Source organism: Solanum lycopersicum, chromosome 12 (assembly GCF_036512215.1).
Source record: "Solanum lycopersicum chromosome 12, SLM_r2.1".
Taxonomy (NCBI): Eukaryota; Viridiplantae; Streptophyta; class Magnoliopsida; order Solanales; family Solanaceae; genus Solanum; species Solanum lycopersicum.
In genome coordinates this window covers 68,088,131-68,108,784 of record NC_090811.1, presented here as the reverse complement: position 1 = coordinate 68,108,784, position 20,654 = coordinate 68,088,131, and the positions used below count along the sequence as shown (strand labels likewise).

General features: G+C 30.9%; 4 protein-coding genes and 1 long non-coding RNA gene across 5 annotated transcripts; 2 read left to right on the top strand and 3 right to left on the bottom strand.

Moving 5' to 3' along the window:
* Nucleotides 1-119: 119 nt before the first annotated feature.
* On the top strand, nucleotides 120-2,808 carry INFA (translation initiation factor IF1). The gene is made up of 2 exons (NM_001247644.2): nucleotides 120-336; nucleotides 2,041-2,808. The coding sequence occupies exon 2, from the start codon at nucleotides 2,081-2,083 to the stop codon at nucleotides 2,549-2,551; it is 471 nt and encodes a 156-aa protein (NP_001234573.1). The 5' UTR covers nucleotides 120-336; nucleotides 2,041-2,080; the 3' UTR covers nucleotides 2,552-2,808.
* Nucleotides 2,809-2,870: 62 nt separating this feature from the next.
* Nucleotides 2,871-6,621, bottom strand: LOC101262904 (pectin methylesterase). Its single transcript, XM_004252949.5, has 5 exons — nucleotides 6,359-6,621; nucleotides 5,316-5,475; nucleotides 4,776-4,988; nucleotides 3,780-4,024; nucleotides 2,871-3,238 (listed from the first exon to the last, which is right to left on the bottom strand). The coding sequence occupies exons 1-5, from the start codon at nucleotides 6,571-6,573 to the stop codon at nucleotides 3,067-3,069; spliced, it is 1,005 nt and encodes a 334-aa protein (XP_004252997.1). The 5' UTR covers nucleotides 6,574-6,621; the 3' UTR covers nucleotides 2,871-3,066.
* A 1,013-nt stretch (nucleotides 6,622-7,634) lies between these two features.
* LOC101263197 (large ribosomal subunit protein uL13w) lies at nucleotides 7,635-10,395 on the bottom strand. Its single transcript, XM_004252950.5, has 4 exons — nucleotides 9,813-10,395; nucleotides 8,245-8,361; nucleotides 8,076-8,163; nucleotides 7,635-7,980 (listed from the first exon to the last, which is right to left on the bottom strand). Exons 1-4 carry the CDS (start codon nucleotides 10,082-10,084, stop codon nucleotides 7,837-7,839), a joined length of 621 nt encoding a protein of 206 aa, XP_004252998.1. The 5' UTR covers nucleotides 10,085-10,395; the 3' UTR covers nucleotides 7,635-7,836.
* Nucleotides 10,396-11,141: 746 nt separating this feature from the next.
* Nucleotides 11,142-12,678, top strand: LOC101263502 (uncharacterized). Its single transcript, XR_011213520.1, has 3 exons — nucleotides 11,142-11,308; nucleotides 11,665-11,731; nucleotides 12,290-12,678. It is a non-coding gene; the product is annotated as an uncharacterized lncRNA (long non-coding RNA).
* Nucleotides 12,679-16,765: 4,087 nt separating this feature from the next.
* On the bottom strand, nucleotides 16,766-19,538 carry krp3 (cyclin-dependent kinase inhibitor 4-like). Its single transcript, NM_001318009.1, has 3 exons — nucleotides 18,936-19,538; nucleotides 17,266-17,469; nucleotides 16,766-17,179 (listed from the first exon to the last, which is right to left on the bottom strand). Exons 1-3 carry the CDS (start codon nucleotides 19,358-19,360, stop codon nucleotides 17,110-17,112), a joined length of 699 nt encoding a protein of 232 aa, NP_001304938.1. The 5' UTR covers nucleotides 19,361-19,538; the 3' UTR covers nucleotides 16,766-17,109.
* Between the last annotated feature and the right edge of the window lie 1,116 nt (nucleotides 19,539-20,654).

Here is a 20,654-nt window from a genome sequence, read left to right as displayed (position 1 = left end):
TATGATAAATCCAAATTTTGCTTCATGAAATTAAAATAAAGTTTTTAAAATAAAGTTTAAAACCCATTATTTATAAAAAAAAAAAAATAGATATTATTTTTTTTAGGGATAAAGAGAATCCATTGGGTTCTAGTCCGTTCCTCCCTCTCTTATCCAACGCTCTACTAATTTTACTGTAAATTCACTCTCTCGCCGGCGCCGGAAAAGTGTATCCAACGGCGATTGGTGGTTTAGAGTCCTATTTTTTTGTTTGTAAGTTTCGAATTGACGCTCGTCTTCTCCGGCAAAGTTGATACTACTTCTTTCCGGTTTATCATTTAGCAGCGAAATTGAGTTGTAAGTTCCTGTTTCTGTAAAATTTGTTGTATCTTTACTAATTTGCCGTTCTGAAATTGTGATATTTGGATAATTTGAGTATCATTTTGAACAATTAATTGCAATTATTTTAAGTATGTCAATTCTAAGCTTTTTGAAATGATATGAGTTAAGATTAGTATGTTAGAAAACTTGATAGTAGTAGTTTTTTTGGATAATCGTGTTGTCTGGGCCAGCTTTTGCGCATACCTGGACTAATTCCACGGGTACGTGCCATCACAGGCGAAAAACAGGCACCGGGTAACTCTGTCCGAATAAGGCTAGAATATGTGAGAAGAAATGAGGTAGTGTTTTTATTTGAACATGAGACCTCGTTGTTCTCAACTCACTTCGTTGACGAGTAGTCACTCCTTTGAGTGATTTATGAGTAAAAAAGAAGAAGAGTATGAATCTCCAAGTAAATGGTGAGGTGACAACTCTTTGCCAAAAAAGAAGAAGAAAGAAGTTAATATCAGTTTTTAAAAATTTTCGGCCTTTATTAAGAGGAGTTAAAACTCAGAAGTATACGTTCGCATACATAGATAATGGTGCATGAGAGAAAGAATAATCTTATTGCAATAGCCAATTGGTAATAAAGGTGAAAAAGCAAGCAGCAGTGATACTTCTGTCTTTCAGTTGTGATTTCTATAGTTTTACATTTGTTAAACCTGGGCCTTCGATATTTTAGATTTACACTATTTTGTGGTGTCTTTGGTCTCAAGCTTCATACTTCTGTTATTTTGTGTGTTTCATTTCCTATTGTTTTTTCTTCTTCGTTCTGGCCTTCTCTTTTTGTCTTTGTGTTTTACTTTTACTTTCTTCCTTCTCTCCCCAATTAGTACCCATCTAATGTGTGTTTGGGGTTGAAATTTGACAAAGGAAGACGGGAACTGAAAAGGATGGAGATTAACAAACCACTAGTATGGTTAGGGGTGGAATTTTTGGGTTGCAATGGTGATTGGAGGTTGGAATATATGAGATAAATTGAAGCTGTCAGAGTGCTGATAGAGCTAGATGAGGAAGGAGGAGTCGGAGGAGGAAAAAGAGAAGTAGCAGCAGCAGCAGCAGGAGGAAAAGGACATAGAAGCATGAAACCAAAAGAAAACGTATATATGACTGAAATAGGAGCAGAAGAAAAGAACTTTTTAGTTTGTTAGTGAGTGGTAGACTACCAACTGTAATGGCAATTGGGATTTGACGGGAAGATCTGAAGGTACTTGGAGAAGGACAAGAAGAAGAGGAGAAAAGGAGATGACTTGAGTCAGACATAAAAGAGGAAAAAGAAGAAAGAATATAATTTAGCTACCGATTTTATCCTTGGGTTTGATCGAATGTTAGAAGCAATGAATAGAAGGGCGAATCGGCATCTTATTTTTGTTAATACAGTTCCATGGATAACTTATTCAAATTTTGTTTTAGAAAATGCCAAAGCGGTGAAAGTGAAAAAATTTCAGTTCATTTTGAAGTTTGAAGGCCTAGAGTAGTTCAGTGTTTGTCTAATTTGTGATTTATATTCATATTGTTGCCCTATTTTAACTTAGTTTCTCAGGGAAAAAGCCAATGTAGTGTTCTAAGTTTCTTATCACTCTAAAAGACTAAAGAAAGTTACTCGTTTAACAAATTTTGTATGTTCATACATAATCATCTCATTTTAATGTGGCTGTGTTGTGTTTTGGCTATTTTTAGATTGCTGTGTTGCTGAGTCCATATACTAGCTCTTATTAAAATGGCATCTCTGTCATGGTGGAATCCCGCTCCTGCCACTGCTGCAATGGCAGCTTGTTCTCCAACACCAACATCCTGTAAAACCTCCAACTCATTAGCACTGCCGCGCTCTGTGTTTGTCAGCAAGCAGGAAGAGTTAATGAAACAAGCCAAGAGTCTTTTGGTTAAAACACAGCAACAATCGAAGAAGAAGAAGAACAATTCCACCAATTCCAGACGTACTACCAGCATTCAATGTCTCTCGCAGGAACAAAAATGGACTCATGAAGGTTCCATTACCGAGTCTCTCCCCAATGGCATGTTTAGGGTCAAATTGGATAACGCAGATGTGGTACTGGGATACATTTCTGGAAAGATACGAAAGAATTTCATACGGTTGTTGCCTGGAGACAGAGTCAAAATCGAGGTAAGTCGTTATGATTCCAGTAAAGGACGCATCATTTATAGACTCCGTGGTGGTCGAGAAGGGTAGGAGTCAGTGGTGGGTGTAACGCTATTTTGTACGCGAACAGTGACCGTCTTTGCTAATCAACCACCATTCACATGTTCCCATCATTGCTTATGAGAAGAGAACCTAGAATGTATATTCTTATACTTGGAATATTCATAGGCATTTTGCTCTTTAACATTTATGTTGTGATAGTAAAACCAAGACTGGGAAAAGCAAAACTTGTGCATTTTTTTGGACTATTTTCTTGATTGTTTTATTCCAATTTGAATTTATCTTTAGATCGATCAAAATTGTGTTTTAATATAATGTGAAACGATAAACATGTTTATGAGTCTTCGACCAGAGGTGGACCAAGGGGTTCATCATTTGCTATATATATGTAACCGGTATTTCATTCAAGAACTAAAGCTAAAAAAGTACCTTGAAAGGACTTCATAGCTAGACTACTATATAGGTAAGTAAAATAAAAATCTAGGCTAAGGTAATTAACTTGTTTTTTTGTTATAATTAAAACTAAGATTAATAATTTAATTAAATTATTTAAGTACATTCAAGGGTTGTTTGACAATCCAACCCTCATTATCAATGAATGATAGACTAATTAAGTGTTGTAACTCATGTTTGCTCAAAATTGCTTTCCATAACACTCTTTTTGAAGTGTTTGATCCCATTCCTTTGCATCTTTCCTCAGCAAATGTTAATTGTTTCCTAAATCATAAACAAAAAACAAAGAATGAACATAATTAAAATCAACACAAAAATTAATGCATAAGAAAATTAATTAATTGACCTTGACACTAATGTAAATTAGCCGAACAAGTGAATTTCAAATACCAGATGATTAGATCGGTACATTAAGTAGCCTTAACTCGTGACACTAATGTATATTAGTCGAATAAGTAAAATCTAAATACCAGATGATTGAATCGGTACGTTTCGTGGCCTTAACTCATGACACTAATGTAAATTAATCGAGCAAGTGAATTTCAAATACCAGATGATTAAATTAATGCGTTTAGTAGCCCTAACTCATGAAACTAATGTAAATTAGTCGAGCAAGTGAATTTCAAATACCAGATGATTAAATAGCCCTTACTCATGATGCTAATATAAGTTAGTCGAGCAAGTGAAATTCAAATATCAGATGACCAAATCGGCGTGTTTAGTAGCCCTAACTCATGAGACTAATGCAAATTGGTCGAGCAAGTGAATATCAAGTATCAGATGATTAAACCGGAAATGAACTTACTCTTTGCCACCAAAGACTCCAACATCCCAACCTTGAGGAGTGATGACATTAGACATAGATGAATCATAGAATAAAACTCTTGCATATTGTCTCCATGGTCTACCCAAGAAAATTTGTCCATTTCCAATAACATTACAATTCTTGAACACAAATCCACTTGTATCATTTACATTTTCTCTTCCATGTGCTGTTATATACCCTATTAATCCATTTAAAGCTCCTGCATTTACTGATATTGTACAATTCTGCATAAATATTATAAAACAATCAAAACATTAGTGCTTAGTAATTTCATTAAAATAATAAGAAGATTTTAAAGTGATATGCTATATAGTAGTCTATCAAAATCATTGTTGATTGCTTCAATGAAAATAAAGAAATGAGGTAAACAAATGCCTAAAATATTTAGAAATATTAGATATATGAACCAATTATTGTTTTATATTAACTTTTGTTCGTTAGAATTCATAAACTTCAAATATTAGATCCGCGTCTGTTCATATAATATATGGTCATGGGTTTGAGTCATGGAAATCATTGATGATTGTATTGAGATAGACTGCTAACACTACATCCCTCAGTTATGGCCTTTTCGGAGTTATGCACGTGAAAGCTAAGTTGAATTTGAAATTTATAAATTATAAACTCGCGATCAAATCCATCGATCATTTTAGTTACTAGGTTCACAATTAAATATTTATACAAAGTTAATAAAGTTCTTGAATAAAAATTTAAAATCTAAGCAAATACTACTGAATTCATCTCAATCCGTACCTAATATTATAGCTCTATCCTCTAAGCTCTGACTAAATGCAGCGAGCTGTCTTTTATTGTTATTTGTTTGTATATACGATAAGATCTCTCTGAAACATTCATTCACTAATAATAACATATATTTTTATTCTACTATAAAGTCTATATTTTTAATTGATTTTTTTCTAAAGTTATCAATTGTATTATAACGGTTAAATTTATCTGAACAAACGACACTGTTACCTCATAAATGGATTTACCATTACCAAAGATGAAATCAACAGCTCCTTCAATGGTACAAAATTTGAAATAATGTCTTCCTTGAACATCCCATAATGTATCTTGAAATCCAAGAAATTTACACTTATAAAATACACATTTGTCACCAGAAATCACAACTGCCACTGCCACCACCCTAGGATGTTTGTTTCTTTTTGGAGGATAATTATAAGAATTCTGATAATTAAAAATAAATAAATAAATAAATAAATAATTTGCAACAATAAAACTTTTTTAAAAAAAACATACTAGAAAAATTAACATATTAATCTGTTTCAAAAAGAATGAATAAGTTTAGATTAAACTCGAGATATACGAATTCTCTTTTTGTAATTGTAAAGGAGTTTAGTTATTGAACTAAGACATAACTTTTAACTTATTCAGAAACGACGAAATCTTTTTTGAATAGATAAATTTAAATTTACAAGGATCGAATTAATGACGTATACAAATTTTTTTATATATATAATTAAAAATTATTTTATAATATTTTTTTTTACTTACTATAAATGTGATACTTTCCACAATTGTATTATTAGCTTCAGTAGTAAAAGTAGCATCAGTATCAATTGAGCCATGAGCATCCCAAGTTACAATAACTTCTCCATTTTTATCTCCTTTTAGATAAATATATGGCTTTTCTCTAGGGATTTTCACTTGTTCCCTAATATCACAAAAAAAAAATCATATTAAAATAGCATAACATGTTATTAAAATAATAATTTAAGTTTTATAAACTGACAAAATATATATATATATATATATATATATATATATATGTATTTTTATATGTTATCTAATTGTATCGATGTCGTGATCATATTGAATCCTTGAAAAAATAGTATCTTTAAGGATCGATTGATCAAGACTGTAGTAATATTTCTAGAGAGTCGAAATCTATAACAAGAAAAATAGGTTGAATTTCAACGTTAGTATAATCATTCTATTTCAATATTGAATAAATTATTTATAGCTAAACAGTAAAATTCATTGCTGATACAGTTTAATAATAATTAAGAGATGGATTATAATTTAAAAACTATTAACTATGAGCTATTTAGCGACGAATTTCATATAGCTGATTTCACTTTTAAAAAATTGTAACTTAAATTCGAAAAAATATCGATATAACAATATACTAAATTGATACTTATATTGTTTTATTTAGCAACAAAGTTCATAGCTAATTGCCAGGTATATAACTTAAAATCCTACAAAGAATATATAAACCAAGATAATTATTAGTTATCTATATTATTATTTAGCGATAAAGTTCATACTTAATTTCAATTTTTTCTACGTGCCACTATATATATAAGTTAAATACATAAATTTCAATTATTTAATGACAAAGTTCATATATAGCTGATGTTTATTGTTAGTATACATAACTTAAATCCGTAAAACGCTATATAAATCAAAACCAACACACTAAACTAATACCTAGATTGTTATTTAACGATAAAATTCATTTTTTCCCATATGTTTACTGTCAGTATATATAACACAAATTCGAAAAAAAAAAGTATATAAACCAAGATTAATACCTATATTGTCCAGGTTTGATGATAATACAGATCCAATATTGATTATTTTGAGGGATAGAATCAATGGCTGATTGAATAGTTACAAATTTGCCATGTCCAGATGGATCAACATACACCGTTGGATATTTTTTTTGCCCTTTAAAATGAAATTTTGCATTTCCAAGTTCAATAATACCTAGGAAGAAAATAAAAAAATTAAAGAAAAAAGAAGACATTTTGAAGAAAAAGATAAGTGTGAGATTAAAAGTTACAACAACTTTATTATAAAGAGTTGGATAGGAAAAAAATAAATAAATAAAACTATAGTATATATGGAAACCTTTAATTTAATACAACTCTATATTGAGAGGGGAAGGAATAAAATATGTACAATTTTATATAGAGAGACATAAATGGAAGGGAAATTAAATAAATATTGTCAAATAAAGAATTTTTTCGAAAGAAAATAATTGATATGATTTGACAAATCTGTTTTGAGATGTTAACTTCCATTTTTAATTTATTTTTTTGCTCAAGTAGTATTAATTAGACATTTTTAGAATCTTGGAATTTCCACTAGTGATGTATGATTGATAATTAAGATGAAAATATAAATAAGAAAATGGGGAAACATAAATTGTTTGTGATTAATTATGTTATGCAGGGATTAATTGATGTGGCCATTAATGTGAAATAATATTCAAAAACAAATGAAAGGTTCTTATTCACTAAAAGTAATTCAGGACGTAGTTTGGTGCGAAGAAAAATACTTTACAATTTTTTTTATGTTTGATAGACATAAATATTTTAGAAAATGTTTTTCAAATTTAAGTCATGATTCTCACTTCGAGACCCAACTCTTCGATTTTAGATTGAGTCAGGGTTGGATCTCGAGTTAGAATTAGAGGTCGGGGTCGAGTCTCGGACGTCGGGTCTCGGCTTAGTTCTCAGATTAATTATCAAAGTTGATTTTCAGGTTAAAAAACTATTTATTAAAAAGTATTTTATATTTTTTAGCAAAAACTAAAAAAAGAATAATGTCACTTTAACACCCCTTACGTTATCTGAGTATGATTTTTCAAAAATAATTCTTATATATATTAAACAACTTACTCTGGTAGAGATCTAATCAGAATAAATATTGAACTTTCTTATAAAAAATCCTCTTTTTTTTCCGAATAGTCTTAACGTCCTTATTGAGAGTCGTTCTGTGAAACTGAATCATTCAATGGTGAAATGTTTGTAAAAACAGAAGGACTCGCCCAAAGAGTGGCGGAACAGAGGAGATTAACATATGTGTATCACTAAAAGCATGAGATTCGATTTCATTACCAAAAAAAATGAAGGATAAAAAGAGTCTGAGAGTCTTCTCAAACACAGCTTAACTGAAAATGCACCACTCAGGAGGTCAATGTAACTAAGAAAAAGGTCGAGAATAAGATGATTTATCGATCTTTAACAAAATTGTACTTCGTAATAACTATGTCTCAACTCCCAATTCAATACTTGATAGGAGCAATAACGGCGAGTTGAGGTCCAAGCTTCTCCTCAGCAGCTTTCTCAGCCTTAACTCTAAGTTTTGCCAACTGCTTTCTCCTCTCGTATGCTACCTGAGCTCTCTCCTTTCTCTTGTTCTCGAGTTCCTGTTGTAGTCATGATTTCGAGGGACAGAAGTAAGCAACTGTTTGAAACATATCAGCATACACATCATGTTGCTCGACTAAATGAGTAAACTTACCTTGATAGTATCATAATGGTTCCATCCAACTTCTGATGAAAGCTTGCCCAAGAGACAGTACTTGTGTCCGGATTGGAGCCTCAATACCCTGATAACAAAATAAAGAAGTGTCGGTGTTACAAGAACAAGGATACCAAGAATTTTAACTATATCTGCATCTTCAACTCACTTTAGAGCATCGGGGATAACCATCCTCTTAATCTTGTCATATGGTGGTGGAACACCCTCATAAACCTTCAAGCGGGCAAGTGCAGCTGCTCCACGCTTGGTCTTGTGAGGAATCATCCTAAGGTAAAAACAGTTACACGGTAATGATATGAAATAACTACCACAGACATAACATTCATCAATCAAACAGGAAAACAGAAAGAGAATATAAGAGTGAGCAAAAGGCGTGTGTCAATTGCCAATGATATGAAATGAACATTGCACCACCTAGACATGACATACTAAATGCAACACACCTTCAGTAAAAGCTCATCCAGGTCCAATCCACAAGTTAAAAATCTTTTATCAACATTTAAACAAATATGTTAAGCTCTATCTACAAGTGTTACTTGACAAGTTTTGAAACTCAGCACCATATCCACTAAAATCAATGGACATTGAGGCAGATACTTGAATATTCAGTAGTTGGTACTAAAAAATAGTATACTTCCTTCATACTATTTTTTTTCATGGAAATGGTAATGCAAGTGAATGCTGGAAGCCATTTTTACAGTCCCCCCTAAACAAAACTTGTTCTTCTAACAACATAACCAAAACTACTTGCACTGATTCTCGAAAACACTGATAGAGATTCATATCATACAGCCGCAAGATAGCCCATTTAAATTAGTCCAGCACCACTACACTATTCATGTAAAAAATAGATCTAAAGCTACAACAGCTATGCCATAATTCAAAATTAGTATGGATCAATAAGGCAAACCACCAACATAATTCATACTTCTTTAGGCACCTGCTCCATTCAAATGAATAAATCCACAGGATCTACCTCAGTAGCTCTTGTCAAGGCAGTATCTAACATAAACAATTTGAACTTATTGAAATAGCATTATACACATAAAATTTATATATGCCTTTATTCCAAACTAGCTGGATGATTGCACAATATCTATTATGCTTAATTTTTTACATCCCCAGCATCACACTAATAATCAAAATAGAGATACTTCAACGTTCCCCTAAAGTATTCTTTCACCAAGAGCTTCATGCTAACGCTAATAATCAAAATAGAGATACTTCAACGTTCCCCTAAAGTATTCTTTCACCAAGAGCTTCATGCTAATGATAAAAATCATACCTTTTAACATAATACAACATTCTCAAACACGACAAATACTTCACCATTCCCCGAAATGATATCCAAACTACTAGGGGAATGCACAGCATCTAATATGCTCCTTTTTGGCAATAACAGGTTCATGCTAATCATCAAAATCACACCTTTAAACATAAATAAGGTTCTCGAACATCGAACACAAGAGATATATCAACATTCCCCTGAATTGTTCTTGCATAACAACAGAGTGAATGCACAGTATCTATTTTCTTTTTGGCACCAATAGCTTCACACTAATAATCAAAATCACACCTTTTACATAAATTCAACATTCTCAAATGCAACAGATAAACACTCACAATCATCATTAAACTTAAAAAAAAACACATAATTCAACAAATAGATTAAAACCACAATCAACAAAAAGGAAGGCTGAGATAAACAAATCATACCCACGGATTGTACGCCAAAGGATCTTAGAAGGAGCACGAAAATGGATAGGACCATGAGATGGCTTTGTATTCATTCTCTTACGAAGAAATCTAAGATACTTCATTTTCTGGCGAACAAGTCCACCGGAAAGACAAATCTCTTCACATCTAACAACAACAACTCTCTGTCCATTGAGAAGCTCTTTCGCCAAAATTGAAGAAAGTCTTCCAAGCATATGGTGGCGAGCATCCACCACTATCCTCCTTGCGCTGATCCCTGAACCTGAAACCATCTTCTCTCTCCTCTCTTTCTCTCTCTAACACACAGTGCTCTGCTAACCCTAGCTTGCTGCTTGTGAAGAAATGGAGAAGAAGGTTAGGGTTTTTTTAGGGGATTTAATTGGGCCGTGAATGAGTTTTATGTGGTTTGGGCTTTTTTTTGTTTATGGCCCATTGGGTCATACAATTTCTTTGGTACCCGTTTTGGAGTCCGACTATATAAATTCACAATTGAGTAAAATATTTTTTTAACGAAGACGACTCGACTCGACTCTATAGGTAGGGATAAAATCAATAACTCGCAATTTTGTTCTTTTGATTTCTCATTTGGTTTTGTTACCTGCTTTGGAGCTCAACTACGTCATAAAATCTCATATTGAAAGGTACAGTGCTTTCTAATAGAGATGATTCTGTAGTTGGTGTTTGAATCAATGAATTATAATTAATTTTTTTAATTGCTCATTTAGTGGCCATGGTTATATTTATATTTACTTATGAAAGACTCACATTGAAAGGTAAAACCTCTCTAACAAAGATGACGACTCCGCAACTAGGGTTCAAATTAATGATTCATAAAATTTTCTTTTTAATTTCTCATTTGGTGTCTGTTAACTGCTTTAGAGCATGATTATATTTAAATTGACATCGAAAGATCTCATATTAAAAGATAAAACACTTCATAAACCTCATGAAAGTAACTCGGTATCAACATAAAATTATCATATGAAACTTCATATTATACATTAACAAGATAGTGATATACAAAACACCCAATAATGTACCCAAAAAAAATATACATATGCACAAACCAACAAATATCATCTAAGTTTGCAAATACTCAATTATGAAAATTTAGCTAAATACATAGGATAAATTTTATTTTCAAATTTTTGGTTTTTTTTATTTCAATTGACCCCATTACACATCACCTTCTTCTGGTCCATGCATTATGCCAAAATAAATAATCATCACTTGAATATGACATAACATTAAAATAAATGGATATATCACTTTCACATGCTACACAAAAAATTATTACTTGTTTATTTGAATAATAATTATGCCATAGTTGGAGTTGTTTCTATATATTGATTGATTGATGAAATAACACTTAGAAATAAAGGGAATAAAGAAAAAGAAAAGGAGTTATGGGAGTTGATAATAAAGTGTTGAAAACATATGATGAAGTTTCATTGCATAATAATCCTAAAGATTGTTGGGTTATCATAAATGCTAAGGTACGTATAAAAAACCTTTCTCAATATTATTTTTACGATACATAAAATATTATGTGTTTATATAAATTCTGAAAAAGAACAGTACTTTATTCTAATACAAACATCAGTAACTAATTCGATAGCCCAGATTCATCACACCATATTGGTTACAGATTTTTCTCTTTGAATCAAATGAGAACTAGCTAGATTCAATTTAATTATGTATTTTTATGATCTAAAATTAGATGTCTTATTGTATTTATGAAAGTCAACCCTGATCATGTTATAGATCAAAATTATGATATGATCAATTTGTTTTTGACACTAATTTATATTTAAGAAATTACATTTTAAAAAAAGTATTTTAATATATGCAGGCATACAATGTGACAAACTTCCTAAATGATCATCCTGGTGGTGAAGAAGTCTTGTTGGCAGCAGCAGGTGCACCAAGCCCCCCCCCCCCCCCCCCCCCCCCACCACATAAAAAAACAATGAAAAAGTATAGCGATTTTAACGATCAATTATAATGGAGCATTAAGTATTCATATATTTTTAATCAAAAATTTTAAAATCGGATTTGAGTATAGATTAATTTCCACCAACACAACTTAGATTATATGAAAGTCCTAATAGACACATAGTAGTTTAGATTAAAAGTGACCAACTTCATTTCTGTTCGTGAAAAATCAGTCTAACAGTCGAGTGAACTTATATTTTAATGTTTACGAGCAAAACTTAGTTTGAATCTACTTTCGCACACCTTCATTACTTTTTGTATTTGATAAAGGTAATCCCCTCGGATCCACAATATGACATGTGTGTTTACGAAAATTCAATAACTTTTATCTACATCTTATATATGTGTTAAAATTTATTAAAATATTTTATTATAAACTCAGTAATTATCATACATATATTAACTCAAACGTCAGTTTATGAACTCATGAACTTCAAATTTTGCGTCCGTCTACGATTTCATATGTAGATTAATTTTTATAGGCAAGGATGCAAGTGAAGAGTTTGAAGAAGCAGGACATGGGAGTGCATCAAGATTGATGCTAGATGAATTCTATGTGGGAGAAATTGATCCTTCTACAAAAAATAATGCCACTTTGGAGACCACTTCATCAACAAATTTTCTTAAAAAACACAACAAAATTGATTATTATCAAGGCAAGTCATCTTGGCAAAATAATGTAAAACTTCTTCAATTTTTGGTGCCAATTGTAATCTTGTTATTTGGAAGTACTTTATTTAAGTTCTTGTATTGAAAGTATGGGGGGGGGGGGGGGGGGGAATAATTCAAGTGTGTTTGGTGTTTCACTTTCATATTTGTGTCAATTATTGAAGGTTCATCAAAAATAATTGATTTTATACATTTGAAACAATCTTCATGTTATTAGGTTAATTTTTGAGGTTAAATTTTGTTTTTTTAAAAAATTATAATATATAAATTAACTTTAATCTCAATTCTTAATTTGTTTGATATTAGATAGAGAAAATTAAAATCCTTTCCAAGTGGCCCCAAAACACAAAGTATGACGACAAGAGTCCTAAGAAATAATCACCATGATCATAACATATGTAGAATAACCAATAACATTCTATGTGAAGAGAGGCCAAATTAATCATTTTTCCCCTTAGAAAACTTCATCATTTGTCTCATACTATCTGTCGTATTTTTTTTATGTTTTAAACAATTCTTGAGAAAATATAATTAAAAAGAAAATTTAATTATTTTGCCTTAAATATATTACTACATTGAATTGTTGATAGTTTTGAATAACTAAACTTGTTTAAACTTATATTAAACATTTAAAATTACATATTATTTTTTTAAAAAAATCACAATAAATAATTTGAAACAATCGATATTTGAGAAGGATTGGAAGGTTTTATATTCTCAATGAGGAAATAAAAACATTAATTGGTTATGACCAAATGTACACCTCACAACACAATCTAAACAAGTATATACTCACTATATATATATGTATATATGCATGACAACTCTTGTAAAAAGGCAACATGTAATTAATTTGTGCATCATATTGGCATGTATTGCTACAAATGCAAACTTCAATAAAGTTACACTTAAATGGGTCTATAAGTAGAATATAAACAATTTTACATTATTTTTGTTGACAAATAACATAAAATTTGGTGTGATCCAAATGAAGACCACAACTTAATAAAATGATATTAGATTAAAAAAAAATACAAACTTAATAAATTGATCTTAGATAAAAAAAAAATTAAGGTCAAGAATTAACGTAAAAGACTAATAGATATAGTCGAGTGTTGTCACATATATAGTTTCTTACTCTTTGATGTATTAATCGTTGCAATTATTTTGCATCGAATATATACTTTTATTTTTCAAGACTTTATTAGAAAAAAACTTTCTACTCCAAAGAAATGTAAATATTATATATCTTATTCAAATTTTACTTATAAAATTACACTAAATACGATAACAAACTATTACAATAGACAGGTAAATTTCTTTACTAATTTTCTATTTTATAAGTGGAAGAAGACACTGGCTGACCTTAGTACTGTTCATAATGCACAAATCTCCACATCTTCCAAAGTCTTTTGTAGAAGTGGGCCCTTTACATAAAAAACAACCAAAAATAGTTTTAAAATGTGAATTTTTTAATTTTAAAAGGGTGAAAATGTTTCACCTTATATTGTTGAGTTTTAGCCTCAATAAATATTTAACAAGTTTCATTTTTGATGATTAATAATATCACTTTTGACCTATTTATCATACTTACTTGTATGTTTGAGTTTATAGAGGACTTAATCATTTAAAACATATTCAATTTATTAAGGACTTAATCACACTGAGTTTCGAAGTTAATATCGTAAATTGTATTGTTTGTTAAAGATATAATTAAATAATGTTATTATATAATATATATTCCTGAATATAAATATATTTAGTCCCTATTTATCAAATGTGTTACTTTTTCTTTTTTTATATTGTTCCTAATTGTATATTTGTATTGAAAAATATCAAGAATTTTTAAAGTTAAAACTCAAAAAATCTGATTAAATTTTAATCACTCGGAGTTTGATATTCACTTTCAAATCCAATTGATCTGAATTTGTGTTTTTAAACTCCTTTTTGAGGGAGTATTTTATATTTTTAAATATAAAAAATTATTTCAAAATTTTTAATTAAAAATAATTTTTATTTTTATGTGGGGGTTATGGTTTGGGGGGGGGGGGGGTTGTGGAGCAGTGTAAAAGCAAACTTATTGTGGGAGACAATATCTTTTAACAAGAAAGAATAATTGGTTAACAATGCCCACTTAAGTATATATGATGAGATAAATCACTTTTTAAGTGAAAATTCCCAATTTCACAAAATTAATAATGTTTATTATAGAAATATTTCACATAATTGATGATGCCATTAAAGAAATAACATAAATCCACTATATAATCTTCCAACTAACCCCCCCACCCCCAAACACATCATCCAATTGCTTTTTAATTAAAAGTGTATTTTTTACTAAACTAAAATTTTAGTTTGTTTGGATTATTTTTCAACAAAGGTGAAGGGACAAGAAGCTGCCTAACTTTTTAAACTTATTTTCTTGGGATTAATGAAGAAAAAACACATTATGTGTCATTTGCTTATGACTCTATTGCTTTTTAATCTAAAAAGTCAATTCCTTTAGCATTATTACTATTATCAAACTACAAATCATTGTAAAAACAATCGTCGATATATTATTGAGACTATTTTCAAATCCTATGTGAATGCAAAGTACAACTTTTCAAAGCTTATTATGAACACGAAATGTTATATACATCGAACGAATATACTTAATTTTTGTAGAGTGGGGGCAAGAAACAGTATAACTCCAACTATCTTGAGTTTCCACAAAACACACTCTGCTATAGTCTATCTCTTTTTTTTTTATGTTTTTGGCTTGTGAACAAGATTTGCAAATCAATCATATAGAGGTGTTTGTACCATTAATATAGAAAAAGTTAAACCAGATAGACATGAAAAGCAGGCAAATGAAAAAGAATCTTCCAACACATATCCACCAAACATAGAGGCAACCCCACCACATTTCTCTCACTAACAGCTGAAAAAGGGCAAGGTTTTCAATTAAGACCTTATTATCCCCACATCAATGACAACAACCACTTCAATTTTTTAATCATCGTGGTGTCTGATTCAACTTGACTTGCGTGCACATCAGATAACAACATGAGACCTAATGGTTCTTAATTCAGTTCATTGAATATAATGTTGTGTATCTCAACTAGTCACCTCTACTAGCAATAAATATCAGATAACTCTTTCCCGCAAGGACAATATGAGACTTTATGATTCTCAACTCACTTCATTGATCGACTAATAGTCCACACACCCTTGGGTGCAAGTTGAGTTCATGAAAGATACATGTGAAGCAACAGTCCAAAATTCAACCATACATTTTCTCATAATAGGATAAGAGGAAAAGACAGTAATGAAGAAGGGTAAACTTTGAAGCTCAGTTTCATTCATCACAGATATGGACAACAAAGGTTGGGTTGAGGGATAGGGGGTGAGGGTGGGGGTGGGGGTGGGGACTATATCATATTATAATGGAAACAAAGATAACTAGACTTTTACCTCATGTACTACAACACTATCACTAACATTGCCATTATGACTACAAGAATCAGCCCTTTGATGTTCTGTTAGACAAAGGATCTCCTTTATATTTGTTGCACTAGTTTTGCCTTGCAGTTTATTTTTATTAGTTGGTGTCAAAATCTTATATACAATTTCAATTAATATGTTAGCTGATAAAAATAGATATTAAAATATATCGAAAAATATAAATTTCTAAGCATAATAAATATTAATCTTATATTCAAGATGAATTTAACGCGCAATTAGAAAATTCTACATATATCATAAATTGACATCTACAATTTAAGTCCAACACCCATGCAATTCTAAATGCTTCATGGTAAAAAAAAATTCTATAATGGAGAAAGAAAGCAAGAACGATAATTAGAGGATATTATTACAAAAAAAGTCTTCATGCTCTGAAAAAAAGATTTTGTTATTGCTAGAGACAACATAGTAACATGTAATTGTTCATTGTTTAATACTACACATGTAATTTACTCTTTTCTTCCGCTGCTATTTTTTCTTCTTGATTATCAATTATTCAGCATTTATTTCAATTGTGCAATTTCCGATTGTGAGCTTTCGTCTCTGTAAGTTGGTTCTTAAATAGCATTAAGAAATGACCCTTTAAATTCAAATTTTAATTTCTGAAATTGGTTTCTACCTTAAATTAGTGATGAATGATTTTTCATATCATAATTTTTCAAAATCTTCCATTATGAGATTTATGATCACGATTAAAAGTTGTATAATTTCTACATGAATGACTTTCCATACCATAACTTATCAAAATCTTTCATTCTGAAATTTATGATTGCGATCAGAAGCAATATCAATATACTCATTTATTAATTTAGAAGAGAAGCAAAATGGTAATTCAACTTTGCGATTTGGATCTTCCCACTTAATAATATATGATAAATTCACACACACTGTTATGCTACAGATTCACTAGTCTTAGTCTACAGTTTAGAACTTGCTGTACTAAATTCTTTACAAGGGGTGACTGGAAACAAAATATGACCATCACCAAGTAGGACTAACTAACAATCCTTGCTGTTTTCCTACCTTTATCTAGAGTTCTAGACCTAAAGATCAAACAACAAGTCCTTCTGGGATGCCGATGCCCGATACCATATGTCCATATCTAACCATCTAGTTCCAACCGCGTCTAACGATCTACTTTCACCCATTTGTAACGTCCAGGGAGGGGCTTGTCGTTCACCGGATCAAAGTTGTACCTGGCACACCACACCAAAACAGGATTCAATTAGAAGAAGAGGAGAAATCAACACTTGAAATATTTCGAGTGGTGAAAATACCATACTTCTCAATGAATTGTTTCTGCTGCTTCTCTTCTGTACCAGCAAAGAAGTCGTTCATTTCATGAGCTGTTGGGATAATTCTTTGCGCTGAAGTTGGCTCTCTGCCGTTACCTTCGCTAGCATTGTTAGCTCTTGTACTGGAACCAGGGGTTGGTATGCTATCCGGGTCCCTGATCAAATTACAAGGTGTGCTCTCCCTGGTCGTCCTATAAGAAAGCGTAAAATCCTCTTATTAGTGCTAATCATATGAACTAATTCACCTTTGCCCTTGAAATACACGAAGTATGGACCACAAGGGTCTATAGTACGCAGCCTTACCCCACACTCGGTTAAAAGAAAGAAACTAAAGTGATAAAAGGAATATAATTAGTGGCTCTCAAAAAAGCTTCTCTTTTCTTTTCTTTCATCTAATCCATCCAAGCTCCAATCATATAGGGTACCCCACATTCATTTTTCAATGGTAAATGCTCATAACAATGATTGCGACTATTTAAAAATTTAAACAGAAAGATACCCATATACATGTAAAATGAAGACGATATACATTTATCACCATGGAATTTTCAATGACATAGGTGTACAACGGGACTGTCTTGTCTTTTTGTTAGGTAGAACAATCAGAAAATGAGTTCATTTATGTACACCTTATATCATATGCTCATCAATCGCCATATCAAATCAAATGCCATTCGTGTTCGATTGTTCACAGTCATACTGAAGAACAAACTATCAGCACTATCCAATGACAATGTGTCGATGACAAAGGAAGATGGTACAACAGGACGACTTCAAATTTTACATAAAGAAGAGACCACAGATACTTCATTTGCTATGCAATTTCGAACACGTTGAGAAATGCATTATAACAGAATGGGAATTCCATACTAACAGCTCACGAAATCAGGGAAGACAGTGAGTTCATTTCCTTTCAACAAAGCACATACAGATAACAGTACTTTTAAGATAGAATTAACATTTCAACTTTGATCAAACAAAGACAAGCGCGATAACTATAGAGGCAGCACGTAATCAGTTATCCCTCCTCCTCTTCTACCACAGTCTAATTACGATACAATCGACAAATGCAGCATATAAGCAATTCCTTAGAAGCAATAGAATAGAAAAAAGTTTAAGTATAGTTCGTTGGAAAAGTGAACTTTCACTTCTATAAATTCCCCATAAACCAATATGGCTAAAAGACAACCATCAAACTTGTGCATTTTTCCAACTTCACATCATTAAAAAACAAAACTTTCTATGATAAAGTTCTAATTTCATTCTGAAAAAACATTTAAAAATGGAAAAAATCACTCAAAGAGAAAAAAAACATAAAAAGTTTTGATTTTTCCAAAACTTCAAAAAGAACACCAAAAGATTTTAGTTCTTACAATTGAATTATCCAATTAATCCAAGAACATACACTAGAGCTAAAAAGGAGAAAAATTAAGGGGGGAAAACAACCAAAAAAGTATAAAGGGGAATTCTTTTAGAACTTCGAGGAATCTCAGTAGCTCAGTTGATGACTACACCTAGTTGGTGAGAGTTCGAATTTCGACTTACCAGTAAACAGAGCATCAACCCTAATCATCAATTGTAACATGCATACTGATAAATCTAACATCTACAATGAGAAATTGAAGTAAAGACCCCGAAAAAAGGCGAAAAAACTCACCTCTCTCTACCATCAAATTCCAGCAAGTTTTCAACTTCAAAGCTTCCATTGTTGTCAATTTCCTTCTGATTTTCCTGTACTTGTTCCTTCTTCTCCTCTTCACCCTCTCCAGACCCAGAATTCCAAGATTGCCCCTTCATTTCCCTCACCCTCAAACTCCGATTCTGTCTTTTCGATTCCTTCAAAGGGTGTTTCCGTCTTTTCCCTTCAAACCCCACCAAGGGTTTCTCCAGCCGCCTGCTCCTCAGCTGCAGATAACATCCCCCACCCACATCACCACCATCACCGCCACCTGAGCTCGATTTCTGCAATCGCTTCAAAGCTAGGGTTTTAGCTCTTGTACGAACACCCAAAGGACTTACATCCAAAACAGCAACAACTTCACCAGTAGCTTTTGTCTTCCTCTTCCTCATATACTTACCCATTTCACCTCAAATCTTGATCTTTTTTGCTTTGCTCTGTTTTTTAAGCTCTTCTTCTTCTCATGTAAGCTTAAAGGGTTAAAAAAAGAAAAAAACTTTTTCAGTTGTTGGTTAAGAGAAAGAAGGGATTTTGCAGTTGTTGGTTGAAGAGAGAGAGAGAAAAAGATAGAGAGAGAAAAAGGATAGAGATAGATACAGAGTATATGTATATATAGGAGTAAAGAAAGGGGAAGAAGAAGAAAAGGACAAGGGAGTAATTTTCATAATTATTTTTTTATTACATTTTTAGAAAATAAAAATAAAGTACTTTTATGAGTTTATTTAGTACTATACTTTAAATTTCTTAATTTAAATTTGAATATAATTTTATGCTTAGTAACTATTAAAATTTTATTTTATGATTATTAAAATATTGTTTAACTCTGGATATAAATATACATTTAGTAATTACTGAAATTTATTATATGACTATTAATTTGTCGATTTGTTGGGGATATTCTCGATAATAAGTGCTTAATTAAGACAAATGAGTACATAAAATTTACAAAATATTTGTTGTTGACTTTAATTCAACTTTGAATATTACGCTTAATAATTACTGAAGTTTATTTCATGACCGTTAAAGTGTCGTTTTGTTGATGATATCCTTGACAATAAGTGCTTATTTAAAATGAAATTAATGAGTAAATATTTTTTCTTACATGACATTATCCTTAATTTTAATTCAGTTTTGAATATAAACTTATGTTTAATAATTAGCGCAATTATTTACGATTATTAAAATGTGATTTTGTTGATGATATCTTTAATATTAACTACTTGTTTGATACAAAATCAATTAGTAGATTTTTTTATAGAGTATTATCCTTAATTTAATTAAGTTTTGTATATAAATTTTCGCTTAATAATTACTGCAATTTATTTCATAATTATTAAAATATTGTTTTATTGATAATATATTTAACAATAAGCACTTACTTGATAAAAATTAATGAGTAGATTTTTTGTTTTTTTACAAAGCATTATCCTTAATTTTAATTTAATTTTAATTGGATATGAACTTACGCTTGATAATTTCTAAAAAATTATCATGATTATTAAAATGTTAGTTTTTTTGTTGATGACATCTTAAATATTAAGTGCTTGTTTGATACAAAACTAATGAGTATTATTTATTTTTTAAGATTATTATCTTTAATTTAATTTAATTTTGAATATAAATTTACGCTTGTAATTACTAAAAATTATTTTATGATTGTTAAAATGTCATTTTGTTAATGATAGTAGGTTATTTCTT

What these genes read in the sequence shown, in the direction of transcription:
- INFA (NM_001247644.2), top strand. Translation starts at nt 2,081, where the DNA reads ATGGCATCTCTGTCATGGTGGAATCCCGCTCCTGCCACTGCTGCAATG.
- LOC101262904 (XM_004252949.5), bottom strand. Translation starts at nt 6,573, where the DNA reads ATGTCTTCTTTTTTCTTTAATTTTTTTATTTTCTTCCTAGGTATTATT. An exon ending in ATCAAACCTGGACAATATAG is followed by an intron (nt 5,476 to 6,358) that starts GTATTAATCTTG and finishes TTGTGATATTAG; the next exon opens with GGAACAAGTGAAAATCCCTA. An exon ending in ATGGTAAATCCATTTATGAG is followed by an intron (nt 4,025 to 4,775) that starts GTAACAGTGTCG and finishes ATATTTATGCAG; the next exon opens with AATTGTACAATATCAGTAAA.
- LOC101263197 (XM_004252950.5), bottom strand. Translation starts at nt 10,084, where the DNA reads ATGGTTTCAGGTTCAGGGATCAGCGCAAGGAGGATAGTGGTGGATGCT. An exon ending in CTTTGGCGTACAATCCGTGG is followed by an intron (nt 8,362 to 9,812) that starts GTATGATTTGTT and finishes TTTTTACCTTAG; the next exon opens with GATGATTCCTCACAAGACCA. An exon ending in GTTATCCCCGATGCTCTAAA is followed by an intron (nt 8,164 to 8,244) that starts GTGAGTTGAAGA and finishes TTTTGTTATCAG; the next exon opens with GGTATTGAGGCTCCAATCCG.
- krp3 (NM_001318009.1), bottom strand. Translation starts at nt 19,360, where the DNA reads ATGGGTAAGTATATGAGGAAGAGGAAGACAAAAGCTACTGGTGAAGTT. An exon ending in GAATTTGATGGTAGAGAGAG is followed by an intron (nt 17,470 to 18,935) that starts GTGAGTTTTTTC and finishes GCTTTCTTATAG; the next exon opens with GACGACCAGGGAGAGCACAC. An exon ending in CAGAAACAATTCATTGAGAA is followed by an intron (nt 17,180 to 17,265) that starts GTATGGTATTTT and finishes GTGGTGTGCCAG; the next exon opens with GTACAACTTTGATCCGGTGA.